Source organism: Hyperoodon ampullatus (genome assembly GCF_949752795.1).
Source record: "Hyperoodon ampullatus genome assembly, chromosome: 1".
In the NCBI taxonomy this organism is placed as follows: Eukaryota; Metazoa; Chordata; class Mammalia; order Artiodactyla; family Ziphiidae; genus Hyperoodon; species Hyperoodon ampullatus.
Window position 1 is genome coordinate 217,388,392 of NC_136914.1, and position 14,395 is coordinate 217,402,786.

The following is a 14,395-nucleotide window of genomic DNA, read 5'->3' on the forward strand; positions in this document are numbered from 1 at the left end:
ATTATCCAAGGTAAAACAATGAAAAATGAATACTATCTCAAATATGACCTACAGGTAAAACTAGATTTCACTCAATTCCTCTGTACCAATTATATCTTTCTAAGCTATTTTAAAGTTCCAGAAATTCAAGTCATGAGGGAAAACAATCTCCCCCTTGTACATGCAGAAAAATCAAGTATAACTTTGGTCACAATGATCTGGCTGATGAACTTTTTGTTAGTTTATGTTAAGACTTGAGGCAGAAAAAACAAATTAGATTGACTTTTTTCCTTTACGATCTATTGACTGTGTGGGTCTATTTCTGGGCTCTATAGTGATCGTTCTCTATTGATCTGTCTAGTCTTTTGCCAATACCTCACTGTCTTGATTACTGTAGCCATATAGAAAAGTCTTCAAATCAAGTAGGGTGAGTACTCCAACTTTGTTCTTCAGTATTATGTTGGCTATACAACACCTTCTGCCGTTCCACATAAACTTCAAAATTAGCTTGTAGATACCTACAAAACAGCTCATTGGGGACTTCCCTCGTGGCCCAGTGGTTAAGAATCCGCCTTCCAATGCAGGGACGTGGGTTCGATCCCTGGTCCAGGAACTAAGATCCCACATGCCACAGGGCAACTAAACCCCAGCGCTGCAACTACTGAGCCTGCACGCTCTGGAGCCCACGCACCACAATGAGAGAGAAGTCCACATGCCACAAGGAAAGATCCCACATGCCGCAACTAAGACCCAGCCAAATAAATAAAATAAATAAGTTAAAAAAAAAAAAAGAAAGAAAGCTCACTGGGATCTTACTGAATCTATATAACAAGTTTGGGAAAACTGACAACAGTATTTACTCTTCCAATCCATGAGCACAGAATATCGCTCCACTTATTTATCCCAGTCTACACATGAGAAACATTGAGACAAATCCCAGCTGAGAGAGAAAATACCTGACCAATACTCCTCAAAACCGTCAAGGCCATCAACAAATCTAAGAAACTGTCACAACCAAGAGGAGCCTAAGGAGACAACTAAATGTAAAGTGGTATCCTAGATGGGATCCTGGAATACAAAAGGGACATTAGGAAAAGCTGAGGAAATATGAACAAAGTGTGGACTTTCCTTAATAACAATGTAACAGCACTGATTCATTAATTATGAAAAATATACCACACAGATGTAAGAGATTCATTAATAGGAGAATCTGTGTGTGGTGTATATGGGAACCCTCTGTACCATATAATTCTGTAAATCTCAAATTTCTAAAATTAAGCTTATTGTTTAATTGAGAAAAAAAAATTTAGAACGTAGAGCAAAGAAATGTATACTCTTTTAAAATTCACCACCTAAACCTGAAGGCATGTACATGGCAATATTTCAACATCAGTTCCAATCTTAGGTATGTTGCTCGTTTTGAAACTCAAACAAAAGCAAAGTCTCCTCTATCACATTATTTCTGACCAAGGTTAAAATTTATATTTTTTCTCATCTTATTTTCTTTTGTACACTTAATAGACTAGGGGGTAGTATTTTTCTGGTTATGTTCAACTTAAAACTCAGTCACTGGCAAATTTCACACGCACAAAAATCTCTCCACTGAACATTTGAAAAATAATTTGGCAGAACTGAACACTAGTTTACACTATTAAAAAAATCTGTTTTTTAAAATCATTGTTTACTTTCCTCCTAAGGAAAAAAAATCCTTGACAAAAAATTCTTTTAAGTGTTAACCTAACAATGTATAACATTAACTGTGCTAGGCAAACATAGGTAAAAATGTCTCTTATTTGGAGGATTTACTAGATCTACAGATTTAGTGAGTAACTCTGTTATTTCTTCTTCCAATTATCACATCCTTCAGGAATGCTGTTTCTAAACATTCCTTCCTCCCGGAAAACTACAAACAATATTCCAACTCTAGTATATTAAAAAGCTTGCACAGGATAAATCACAAAACATACTGAACTTAGTATCTTTAACACAATATCCTACATCATCCCATATTTTATCAAATCATATTCCTCACAGGCAAATGAATATAACCCCCTCTTCAATACTTCAATAGTCTCAATATCAAACCTGCCAATATGACAGAAAGGCCATTTTCAGTTGCATCAATTTTATTACCTCCCCCCAAATAAATCCTACAAAATTAAACAAAGATGTAATACAACTAGATACTTTGCTGAAATAAGCCTTTTCTATTTTAAGGGGAGGACCTACCCATCTTCTTCCTGGAGCATGCACAGAAGATTATTTTAAAATCCAACAGTACTTTAAATCCTTTTCAAAACTGACATAAACAGTTTCTATCATCCAAAAATTGGGGAGTAAATGTTTTTAAGTTTATCCTTTACATTAAGAATATCACAGCAGCACACCAAAATGATCTATTATAACCTATTATATCCAATTCCCAAACTTATGTTGAGGATTTAAATCCCATACTACCATATATAAACACTGTCAATGCAATACAGAATAGGCACAAAGAGTCACCAGCATGATGTGGTGACAAAATATTAAACTGTCAAAAAAATAATTCACTTTCCCCATATCCTATTTTTAAATTCGTGTGGTATCTTAATGTCATTTTTAAAAAAAACAGAAAGTCTTGTTCAGTGATACAACTAAAAGTACTTTTCATTTCCTCAACAGCCAATCAAAATTTAGGATTCCAAATTCAATACTTTCAAACTCTGAAACAATAGTTTCATAAAAGCCAAAGCAAATGCATTAAAAAATAATTTTCCATAGGACCATCACCACCACCAAGAAAAAAAAGGAAAACATGGATACCAGGCAAGGATGTTTTTAAAAGAAAACACTGAAATGGAAATAAGTTTCTCATGATGATCCATGAGGGTGAGGTTCCTGTCTTTATCCTAACTGATATCTGAGGATATAGTTTAGATGATCCTCTGGATCATCTAATTAGGGGAAAAAGAAGTTTTTCAGGCTGGAAAAAACTATCACACACTAAAACCTCTACTGTAAAATTTACAGAAATGTTCATTTCCAGATTGATATTTTTGAAATAAAAATTAAAATCTGGAATTACCAACTATTACTAGGAGGGTGGGCATTCTGAGTTTACCTTTAAGACACCATGAATGAAACTATGTGTCTACCTATAAAGAAAAACTTTAGGTCAACCCTTCAATTTTACTAGTTTATTTGTGCACTGGACCAAGCAGATAAGCTATAATGTTACACAATTTGTGGGTTTATTAACAACTTCATTTTTAAGTCATTGGTTGTAGAGTGTAAGTTAAAAAGCTGTTACAAGGTCAGAAGCAACTGATTTCTTAACAATATAAACTGGAAAAGGGCTTTTTCCAAATGATTCTGGGGAATGAATTTCTTGCCTGTAACTGCTGGGCCAAGTTCTCATTTTCCTGGATTGTTTTCCAATTGTTTCCAAAAATATTGCTCTGATAAACTATTCTACACTTAAATTTATTCATGTTTTATTAGGATAACATAATGGATGAGGTCCAAATGTGATTGAGATTACCAATGTTACAGATAAATGAGATGATTTCCATTAAAATAAAATGTGCTTTGATCATCCTATTTAAAGTTTTGTAAGCAGTGTCATTTGCCAGGCACATTCTGCTCTTTGACATAAGATGGGATTTCTCGTTCACAAGATCAAAGGTACAGAAATTACTACTTGAGAGGTAAGGCATCTCTACCATCCTACACTCATCCTACAGCTTAAAGGGGCCTTTTTGAAAAACTACACCAACAAAATTCAAGTTCCCACCTCCATTTCAGTGTCCCTTTCTCATCTTGCCTACTTGAATTTCTGACATTTTCCCCATATTGCCCTCCATGAATCAAATCTATTTCAACTTAGAAATTGTGAGAGAAGATTTAAGATTTGTTACATATCATATATCCCTTCTAATTTTAAAAAATTACTGACATATTAAGTTCATAAAAAGATTCATAAGGGAGGAGCAGAGGAAACAAGGCCTGAACACATCAAATGTGTAATATTTAGGCCATTGAGATTACAGTGCTTCAGCCAATTAACATGGGGAAAAAATCTCTGTTGGTCAAGCATTCAAAGGACTGTAAAACAGATCTGCAGAAGCAATTACAGCAGTAATTCCACCCAAGTCATTTGGTATACCACAATATAATTCTCTAAGCTTCAAAACATCAAAAAAAAATTTTTTCCCCTAACTTTGCTAGCTCATTTTGTAGGGTTAAATTTCCATCTCAATCTGTTTTCTTTCCTATAAATTAATCAACATCTGTAAACTTCTTGCCTGTTCTAACTATTAGATGGAGAATTAAAAGGGGTGTTTAGATCAAAGTTGTAGTTTCAATTGTTTTTAAAACAATTACTCTATTCCACAGAATATGGCACTACCCTATTTCACAGACTGTTACTTCTCCCCGAAATTCTTACTTCTAGTTAAAGTAACAAGCATGTGACAAACAGACCTCTGGTCCTGACAGATTATCAGTAGTATCAATTGTATGTACTGACTGAAACTGACCTTTTCCTAAGAGGATTTTCAAACAAACTACCAAAATAAGCTTCACAAGCATAAAAGCTTAACAGACACGGCATATCCACCTACAACATGGGTAAGATCCAAAACTTGTTTGGATGGAAGAAGGGTGAAACTAAGAGCAATGGACGCCCTTAACACTTACAAACCCTAAATAAGAAAGTGTTTAAAGACCAGAGGCACGTATAGTACATTTGCACCCCCATAATGCCAACGTAATAAATGCCTCCTGAATAGACCGGGACAAGCACAAGTTTTCCCAGAAGCGCCATAAGTTTTCCCATAAGTACACATATGGAAATAAAAATCGCCAAGTAGCAGCACCGTAGTGAAAAAATCGACTGATCTGGAAGAGACCTTGGTTTTAGGCTCCTAGCTCAACAACTAACTCCCAGAGTGACCTTGGGCAAACCAGACTCCCTAGGCCTCACTTTCGTTATCTCTGAGAGAGAACTTGAAGTCCCTCTTACAGTATTAACTCTGTTCCAACTTCCTGTGATTCGGAGTAGGCTTCTGAGCTGCCAATAATCAATGCCAGAAAAAAGAGGAAACGGGTTAAATGGGTCAGAGTCCCCGAAGAGGAGATAGTGGTCAGAGGGGAGGATAAGTGGACCCTGACCCCGCAAAGCGCGAGGCTGGATTCGGGGGGTGCCGAGCTGTCTGCGGGAGGGCCGGAGGTGGGACTGCCCGGCTCCCGGCCCGGCGGGAGGTGGAGCCGAGGTTCTCGAGTGCATTGTCCCCGGGAGGGAGCCATGTTTCCTCCTCCCCGGCACTCCCAGATGGCGGCCGGGGGCGCGGGGCCGAAGCTGAAAGCCCCGTGGTCTGGAGGACCAAGCGGAGGCGGGTGGGAGGGAGAAGCTCGGCACCAGGTAGGCCTGTCTCGGGAGCCGCGGCCCCGAGACTCACCCAGCGGCGGCGGCGGGAGGGACGGGCCCCCGAGCGACGACGGTTCCCTGCTCCGCGCCTCCCACCCCCCAATCGGTTGGAGCGAGAAGGGACACCATGCCCAACCACGGCCTGAGTCGGCGGCGGGCAGGCCGCATCGGCCTCCTGTGCAGCCGCAGCTGGGCGGCGAAGCAGTGAGAAGCTGGCCCGGGCGCCTCGACTTCCGAGGCCTCGGGCCGCCCCAGTCCGGCGCGCCCTGATCCCCTACTCACCGTTGGCGCGTTTGAGGGCATTTTCCGGCCTCTGGAAATAGGCCGGCATCTTGGCGGCAGGCTCAGCTCACCCGGCGTCAGCGAACTCCTTAGGGGCCCGGGCCAGGAGAGGAGACGAAGGGGAAGCAGCGCGAGGCTCCACGCGCCTCGCCAGCAGTTGCCCGCGCCCAGCCGGCCAGAGACGGAAAGGAAAGAGCCACGTGACCCCCGCGCGGCGGCGGCGGCGCCGCCCAGGCCCCGGATGTAGGGGCGGGCCTTCGCCCGCGCCCCGCCCCTCCTCGCGCGCAGGCGCGTTGGCCTGCCGGCTGACGTGGCGCCGGCCGAAGTCTTCCCAGCTCTGTGGCTGCACCTGGGGACTCCGCGGGGAAATATTAGAGAGCCGGTTCTCCGGCACCTCACTCTTCGAGCGACAATCTGGGTGGGAAAGGTGAGATTTGGGTCAGAGCTTCTGTCTGGCGAGAAGGCACAGATTCTTCTTTTAACATGACTTGTGCGGAGTCATACAAAGTTAACTCTCAGGTCCCATCCGCCTAGAGAATGTCCTGGCTTGACTGAGTTAAAATGCCGAATTCATTCATTTAATACAGATGCTTTGAGCAGGTATCATTAGGGCCAGCGATGCTCACCACCGGAGATAGTGGTGGCCTGTCACAGCCCGGACTAGTATGGGGAGGAGGGTTGTAATAAGTAACTTAAACAAATAAGCAAGCTTATTTCATATCTAGGTAAAATTTTAAAATTGGGGGCACAGAGATTGCCTGGGCCCTCAGAGATAGATGAGTACACAATGAGGGTCAAGATAGGATCTTTTCTGGGCCTGGAGAAAAGCATAATTACTTGCTGCTGATTAATGCTCTGTAGAAAACAAGCAACGTAAGTGTACTAAAAGCCACTCAGGAGGTGGCAAAAGGAAGTAATCAGGGTGATAAAGGTTTTTTCCCTAATCAAGCTACTTTTGTACTATATATGACTGGATAATTTCTTTAATACAGTGTTTTGGAGGGCTTTTCTGACTTGAGTGGAATAAATATGATTCTCAAAAAAACAGTTGTTAAGGGCACAACTGAAGTACTACATTATACGTATTTGCAACATAATGTCTTACAGTTTTAAAACAAGTATCACGTTTTACAGTTTACTGAAATGCTTTCACATTCATTGTTTGTTTACAAGAATGCTGTAATTAAGGTTTTTATACTGACGAATATAATAAATTTCAGGGGTAAACCAAGGTTCACATTTATACATTCATTCAACAAACTACGTCATATTATCAACAAACCATTACTATGTGCCAGGCTGAGGAGGTAAACACCCAATAGGTAGGTACACAGCAGTTGAACAGGACAGGTTTGGTTCCTGCCTTCTTAGACTTTGCAGTCTAGAGAGAGGAAGATATGAACACTCATCGGAAGCTCCGTGGAGGGAATTCCTTGGCAGTACAGTGGTTAGGACTCCGTGCTTTCACCACCCAGGGCCTGGGTTCAATCCCCAGTCAGGGAACTAAGATCCAACAGGCTGAAAAAAAAAAAAGAAGCCACGTGGAAACGGAGATACCACTCCTGTCCAGGCCCCCATCGTCTCTCTAGGCCCATCTCTCAGCACACTCAGTGTCTTTTCAGTGCCCGAAACAGCCGTCTCCTACCTCCAACCCAGCGCATGCCATCACTTCACTTGGAAATTCGCCACTGCCCATTCCTTGCTCTGGCAACAATCACCTATACATGTCACTTCTGCCAGGATTCTTCCCTGGCCCCCAGATAAGTTTACGTGCCAAGGCATTGAGAGCCAGTAACATCCTGTCTTAACACTGACCATACTTCAGTGTAATTACTTGCAGACCGTAAGTTTAGAGAGGGGAAGGACCATATTTGTGTTGTTCACCACTGTATCCCCAATGCCTGGTAAGGCATCAAGCAGACAAGATGCTCTCAAAAAATGCTGGAGGGAGAAATGAATAAATCCTTACATAAATATTTATATAATACATTTTCCTACCTTACACATGGGGAGGTAACAAGTTTAAAGGCCAATGTGTGTCACGCTTCGTTCATAGAGCATCTCCCTATCTACACGGAGCGCTCGATATCCCTAAGCCTCAGCATTCAAATAGTAAAGAAGAAACGAGAATGTTCTTCACCCGAAGTTCCTAATGGCACTGATTCTGAACCTCCAGTTGTGGCAAAGTTCACTCATGATTTTCTGAGGTCAGTGCTCAAAGATACCATGCTTTCCTGCACATATATATCCCTCCCACCCCCCACCGTTACCTGACTAACTCCTGCTAGTACTTCAAGCTTCAGCCCAAATGCTTCCTCTGCAAAGCCTTTCCTGCCAGCGGGGACCCTACCCAACTTCCCCTTTGCCTGTGCTCTTTGTTCAGGCCACCGTTAACTCCACCACCGTTAACTCCATCACTGGGGCCAGCTCTGAGCACTCTGCTGCCCCTGCAACCTTGTCAAGGGGTGGCTGTGTTCCTCCATCAAACCACTGGTGCCTGGAGGTGACCAGTGACCGAATAGCTCTTCCCACTAGCTACTTCCAGAGCGCGCTCTCTCTCTTTCTCTCTCCTCCCTTAAATTCTGAGTTTTGACATTCATGCCATCAGTCTAGGCCACATGTGATTCCTCCACACTGCAGTCTTCTACAGGCATCTTCAGAACACAGGTCACCTTCCCTCCTTCCTTGGCTTTTAGTTCTGGCTCCCTGTCACTCTCTCCAACACCACCATCGTAATGATTCGTGGGCTCTATACCCATGTATCAGTAAATGATCCTGGCCACCTGGCCTTCACTATGTGTCCTCTACCTGAGCTCAGCCACTCACACATGGTGATACCCTAGAGTCTAGACCAAGAGTCAGCACACTTTTTCTATAAAGGGCCAGGTAGTAATTATTTTAGGCTTTGCAGGCCAGGAAGCAATGTCTTCAATTATTGGAGCAACCCGTTCTTGCTAAAAGGATAATAATCTTTTTTTTAAAATATATTTTAAAATGTGAGAAAGCATTCTTGGCTCAAGGCTGTATAAAAACAGGCAGCAGGCCAAATTTAACCCACAGGCCATAGTTTGCTGACCCCTAACCCAGACCTTGTCACACTAACTGTCTCAGTTCCCAAATCTTGTTTTCAAGCATCTTATTTTCTGGCCACCACCGCCTATGGTTAATTCTATCAGATCCCAACTTGAACAACCCTGCTGCCTGACTGGGACCTGCAATCCATTCATCAACTGTACTTCCTTTTCGCTGCTCTCATCCCTCTTGTCCTCTGTTTCCTCCAGACGCAACTTGGACTCCATCATTTAGTTATTTTCTTGCTCAGTTCTCCCTTTATTCTACCCCAAACCCTGGCCAACCCAACCCTCCACCCACTCCTTGCCTATAGCCTAATGTGACTGGAGAAGAATGCACAGCCATGTCGACAAGTCTCACTTTAAGTTCACGACCACAAGCCTCAACAAGTACTGTGTTGCTGTTCAGCCATCCTACTCCGCTTCTCTGGGCCACACTCCCACTCTCCCAGAAGACTAGTTCATACTTTTTCCTCTCTCTAATTCTCCAGTATGTCCTTTCTCTACTCTCAGCCAATGGCCAAAACAGTGGAAAAATTAGAGAACTTTGGCACTCTGCCGTCTACCACCCATCTTCATCTGTGCTCAGACCCTCTGCCTTCCCTCCTGTTACTCTCCATCCACTATCCTATCTAGTGCCAGCCCCTACCTACCAATACGTTGGATTCCATCTCCTCTCACACACAGAGATGATCACCGCATCTTCCCTGAAACACTGTCATCATTTGGCTTCCAGGATCGCCCTTTCCTGATTTTCTTCCTACCTTTCTGTCTGCTCCTTTCTCTCTGACCTCTAAGGTTGAAAAGTCCCAGGGCTCAGCTCCTGGACCTCTTCCCTCCTCTAACTACCTTCATCTCTTGGTTCTAGCTCGTGCTTCTAGGTACTTCCGCATTATGCATCTTTGCCGCAAGCATTTTGGCACCAAATATTTTTTGCCGCATAACTAATTGGCCTTAGGCAATTTTGCCCTAAAAGATAAAATAACGAAAAGTAAAAGAGGGACCTCATCTGTCAGCTCGATAAAGACATCCATAATATCACTAACCGGAAGAAATGCTAATACGTTTCAACCAGTTGAAACCAAACTGTCAAACCAAGAACTGTCAACCAGTTATTATATCCTTCATAACAAAATTGTCTTACGGCCAATTAGTTATGCAGTGGAAATGCTTGTTTATGGCAAAGGTACCCGACACGCTAGCTCATAGCTTTAGAAATCACATCTGTGCTTATAAGTTACAAAACTGTATCATCAACACTTGATCTCTCCCCTGAAAGCCCGTCTCACATCCATTAAATGTTTGACACACAACATACACCCAGCCTGTCCCAAACCAGACTCCGGGTCTCTTCTGGCTCCAACCTGTGCCTCCTGCCATCGTCCCCCAGTGAACCATTACAACCCCTTTCTTCTGGTTGCTTAAGCCACAAAAGTGTTGGAGACATCCTCGACTCCACTTTTTCTGTCATATCCCCACGTCCAGTCAACCCATCAACAAATCCCACATGTGCTACCTCCACAGCTATCACTCTGATCCAAGTCACCATCATTTCTCATCTGGAGTGTATAATAACCTGCTAGCTTGTCTTTCTCTTTTCACCTGACTCCCTTCTCTTTTTTCTCCACTTAGCAAGGAGGGGGATCCTTTTAACACAAAAGTGAGGTGATCATGTCAGTCCCCTAATGAAGACCCTCTTGTGGCCCCCAGATCACCCTGTGAAAGCCAGTCCTTAAAAAGAAAAAAAAAAAAGCCCTTATAATGGCCTACAAGGCCCTACACAATCCCTTCCTTTCCCTTGTCCCTCCCATATGCTGTCTTCCCTCACCTCTTTAAAGTAATGATAGCCTCCCTTCTTCCCATACGGTACTTCCTAGCACGCTTCTCTTCTTTATTTTCCTCCATAGCATTTATTTCTTTATCATCATTTGATCCCTGATATATTTTATGAGTTTCTTTCTTTATTGTCTACTCCTCTAGAATATAAGCTTGATGAGGGCAGGGATGTGTCTGTTTTGTTCAAATGCTATATCTGCAGCACCAGTAAGAGTGCCCTGCACAGAGTAAGCACTCAATAAATCTTCGTGGAAGAAATGACAATTGGTTAAAGCAAGCCTCCTATATTATAATTGCCCGTCTGCATGTTGGTCTCCTCTATGACCCTGGAAGTCCTTTGAAAGTAATGACTGGGACCATTAATCTTTGTGTCTGGACAGTGCCTGGCTCATGATCACACCCAAGCACCTTGGTGGTTCCAGCTGCACTATAACAAACTAGGTCCAAAACCTCACAGCCTTGAATTCCTAACCATGAAAGTGTCTAACCAGGGTTGGAAAGCTTTTAAGCAGTGGTGTACCAAAGGCAAACGTAGGGTACACTGTGCTTGTGCCAGACAGTTCTCACTGAGCCTTTGGGTTCTGCACATTTAAAGCAGAAACTTGGAATGCAAATTCAGTTGAGTATATTTTTTAGCAGAAACACATCCTGGCAATATACTGTTATTTATTGGGAAAAATGTACCTTACACTCAGGAGTCTTCAATTAATATTCTGCTTGCCTCTAGAAGAAGGCTGAGGGGAAGAAGAAAGAGGGGCTTGTTTGTGGGAATTGGCACACGTGCTCACACGTGCCATTGTTGGCACGCCATGAAGCCCAGCTCCTGCTTGGGAATTGAGGAGATTATGCCCAAAGCTACACAAACCAACTACAGCCAAGGAGGCAGAATGAATAAGACACTGTGCATAGTGGTTTTGGGTGTGGTTTGAGGCTTCTCTGTGAAATGTGTTAAACATGATTAGAAGGAACCCTAGAACGTGTGGGCTTTCATCCTGGGTTTGTGGATGTTAGACTATCTTCACATGGACCTTTTCATTGTGCTCTCTTCTCAGGGAGCTGCTAAAGTAGTCTCTCTTCAGAGAACCCTTTCCTGACCACCCAATCTAATCTAAAGACCATCCTGTTTTAATTCTCAGAGGAGCAGTCAGCACTAACTGGGAGTTTTCTTTGTTTCCTTGGTTACTGTCTGTCTTAACATACTAGATGGTAAGCTTTAAGAGGCCAAGTTCATCTTGTTCACCGCTGTATCTCCAACTCCTGGAACTATGCCCAGCACAGGGCAGGCATTCCATAAGTATGAGACGTGTGAATAAATGAAGGAATGGAGACTGTGATAGACAGACTTCTAAGATGTCCTCCAAGACTCCTTCTCCGTGGTGTACACATCCTGTTCAATGTCTGGGACTGTAAATGTGATGGTGTATTACTTCTGTGAGTAGGTTCGTTATATGTCACGGTTGACTTTAAGAAGGGGAGATTGGGGCTTCCCTGGTGGTCCGGTGGTTAAGACTCCACCTGGGTGAGGAACTAAGATCCCACATCCCCGTGAAAAAAGGGAGGGGGACATCATCTGGGTGGGCCTAACCAATCACATGAGCCCTTTAAATCTGGGTGTAGAGGTCAGAGGCAGAGGAAGTAAGAGATTCAAAGCATGAGAAAGTATATGGAGGGAACCACAGAGCGAAAAACTGCGGGCGGCCTCCAGGAGCTGAGAGCAGTCCCCCAGCCAAAAGCCAACCAGTGAATGGAGGCCTCAGTCCTATAACTGCAAGGAACTGAATTCTATCAACAACTTGGATGAGCTTGGAAACAGATTCTTCCCCAGAGCCTCCAGAAAGGAATGCAGCCTGGCAAGACCCTGAACAGAAACCCAGCCACACAAATCTACAGAACTAGGAGCTAATAAATGGGTGTTGTCTTAAGCCCCTGTTTGTGGTAACCTGTTACATAGCAAGAGAAAACTAATACAGAGAACCTTAACAGTTTTCTCCATGTTAACTCACAGGGAAAAAAGAATGAAACACTATGGAGTCTTCGCTTTGCAGGAAGTGAAAACCAAGGTACAACTCAATGGAGGAAAAGGGCAAGACTGTGTAAGGTGTAACTATAAAAATCCGGACAGGTCTAGCGAAAGCCTCATGAGAGTTTTGAGACTCTGAGACTATGAACAAGTTACCGTACTCCACACTGGTATTTTTAGAACTAGGGGCATGTTACATTTCCTAGCGAGCTAGGATTATAAACACATCTCAGTTATTCCTATGAGCACGCCAGTTTTGGAGTTAGTTGTGGCTTCAAACCACAGCTTTGCCATTTTACTTGACATTCGGCAAGTAATCTCTCTGAGCCTCAGTTTTATCAACTGTGGAATAAGCATGAGGAGGTTGTTGTGAGGTTGAGTGAGATACTATGTGTATCGTTCTTAGTACCAGCCCTGACACAAGCTCTCTAGAAATCACTTCCACGTATATGCAAGACGGATAAAATAATCCATGCTTGAAATATTCACAGCCCCTTTCTGCCCCCTCAACTGCTAAACTATTCTGATGATGACTAACGAGCGTTTCCCCGTTTCCTTCCCCCTGTTTTCCACATCCTGTATTCGGGACAGGAAGTAATCAATCAGGAGGATGGCTGGAGAAGTTGGGTAGGAGATTCAAGTAGGAAGGGGCTTAGATGAGAGACAGAGAGATAATAGAGGGGTGGGACAAAAGGCTAATGGGGGGAAAAAAGGAAAGAGGAGAGAAGATGAAGATAACAGAAAGGGTTATTTCTAAGGAGAGTGGAGAGAGATATGAGAACCTGTGCCAGATGAATGAGAGAGAGAGTTTACAAAAATACAAGGGAGTCTGTGCCGACATAAATACACGATTGAATAAATAAATTGAGCAAATAGAGAAATCTCCCGTGGAGAAGCATTCCACATAATTTATGTAGATACTTTGCCCTCAAGAGAGTGGAGCATAAGCCTCCACTCCTTAGGTGTCAGCTGTGCATAGTGACTTCTATCCAAAAAGAACAGTATAGAAAAAGGAGAGAGGGAGTGACTTTACAGGAGAGAAACCCAACAAACACAACCTCAGCCAGGTGATCAAGGTGTCATATGATGAGATGAGAACTGCACTTGACCACTGTGGTCTTCCTCCCGCTAAATGCAAAACCCAGTCTTTTTTTTTTTTTGCGGTACGCGGGCCTCTCTCTGTTGTGGCCTCTCCCGTTGCGGAGCACGGGCTCCGGACGTGCAGGCTCAGTGGCTATGGCTCACGGGCCCAGCCGCTCCACGGCACGTGGGAGCCTCCCGGACCGGGACACGAACCCGTGTCCCCTGCATCGGCAGGCGGACTCTCAACCACTGCGCCACCAGGGAAGCCCAAAACCCAGTCTTATCGTGAGAAAAACATCAGACAACTCCTAACTGAAGGACAGTTTATAAAATACCTGGCCACTACTCCTCAAAACTGTCAAGGTGATCAAAAACAAGGAAAGTCTGAGAAACTGTCACAGCCAAGAGGACCCTAAGAAAACATCCTAATTAGAAACCTGAAACAGAAAAACTCATTAGGTAAAAATTAAGGAAATCTGGATAATATATAAACTTCAGTTACTAATGTATCAACATTGGCTCAATAGTTGTGACAAATGTACTATACTTTTTAAAAAAATATTTATTTATTCATTTGGCTTGCACCGGGTCTTAGTTGCGGCATGTGGGATCTTTTTAGTTGCAGCATGTAGGATCTAGTTCCCTGACCAGGGATCAAACCTGGGCCCCCTGCATTGGGAGCATGGAGTCTTAGCCACTGGACCACTAGAAAAG

At 43.4% G+C, this 14,395-nt stretch overlaps 1 protein-coding gene across 1 annotated transcript in view; it reads right to left on the reverse strand.

Moving 5' to 3' along the window:
* Positions 1-5,720, reverse strand: part of EIF3A (eukaryotic translation initiation factor 3 subunit A) — a gene marked incomplete at its 5' end in the record, with an annotated part of 32,605 nt that extends 26,885 nt beyond the window's left edge. The window contains one exon of the mRNA XM_079702949.1: positions 5,672-5,720. Coding sequence (XP_079559075.1) covers positions 5,672-5,720 — 49 coding nt within the window. The remainder of the gene's footprint in view (positions 1-5,671) is intronic.
* Between the last annotated feature and the right edge of the window lie 8,675 nt (positions 5,721-14,395).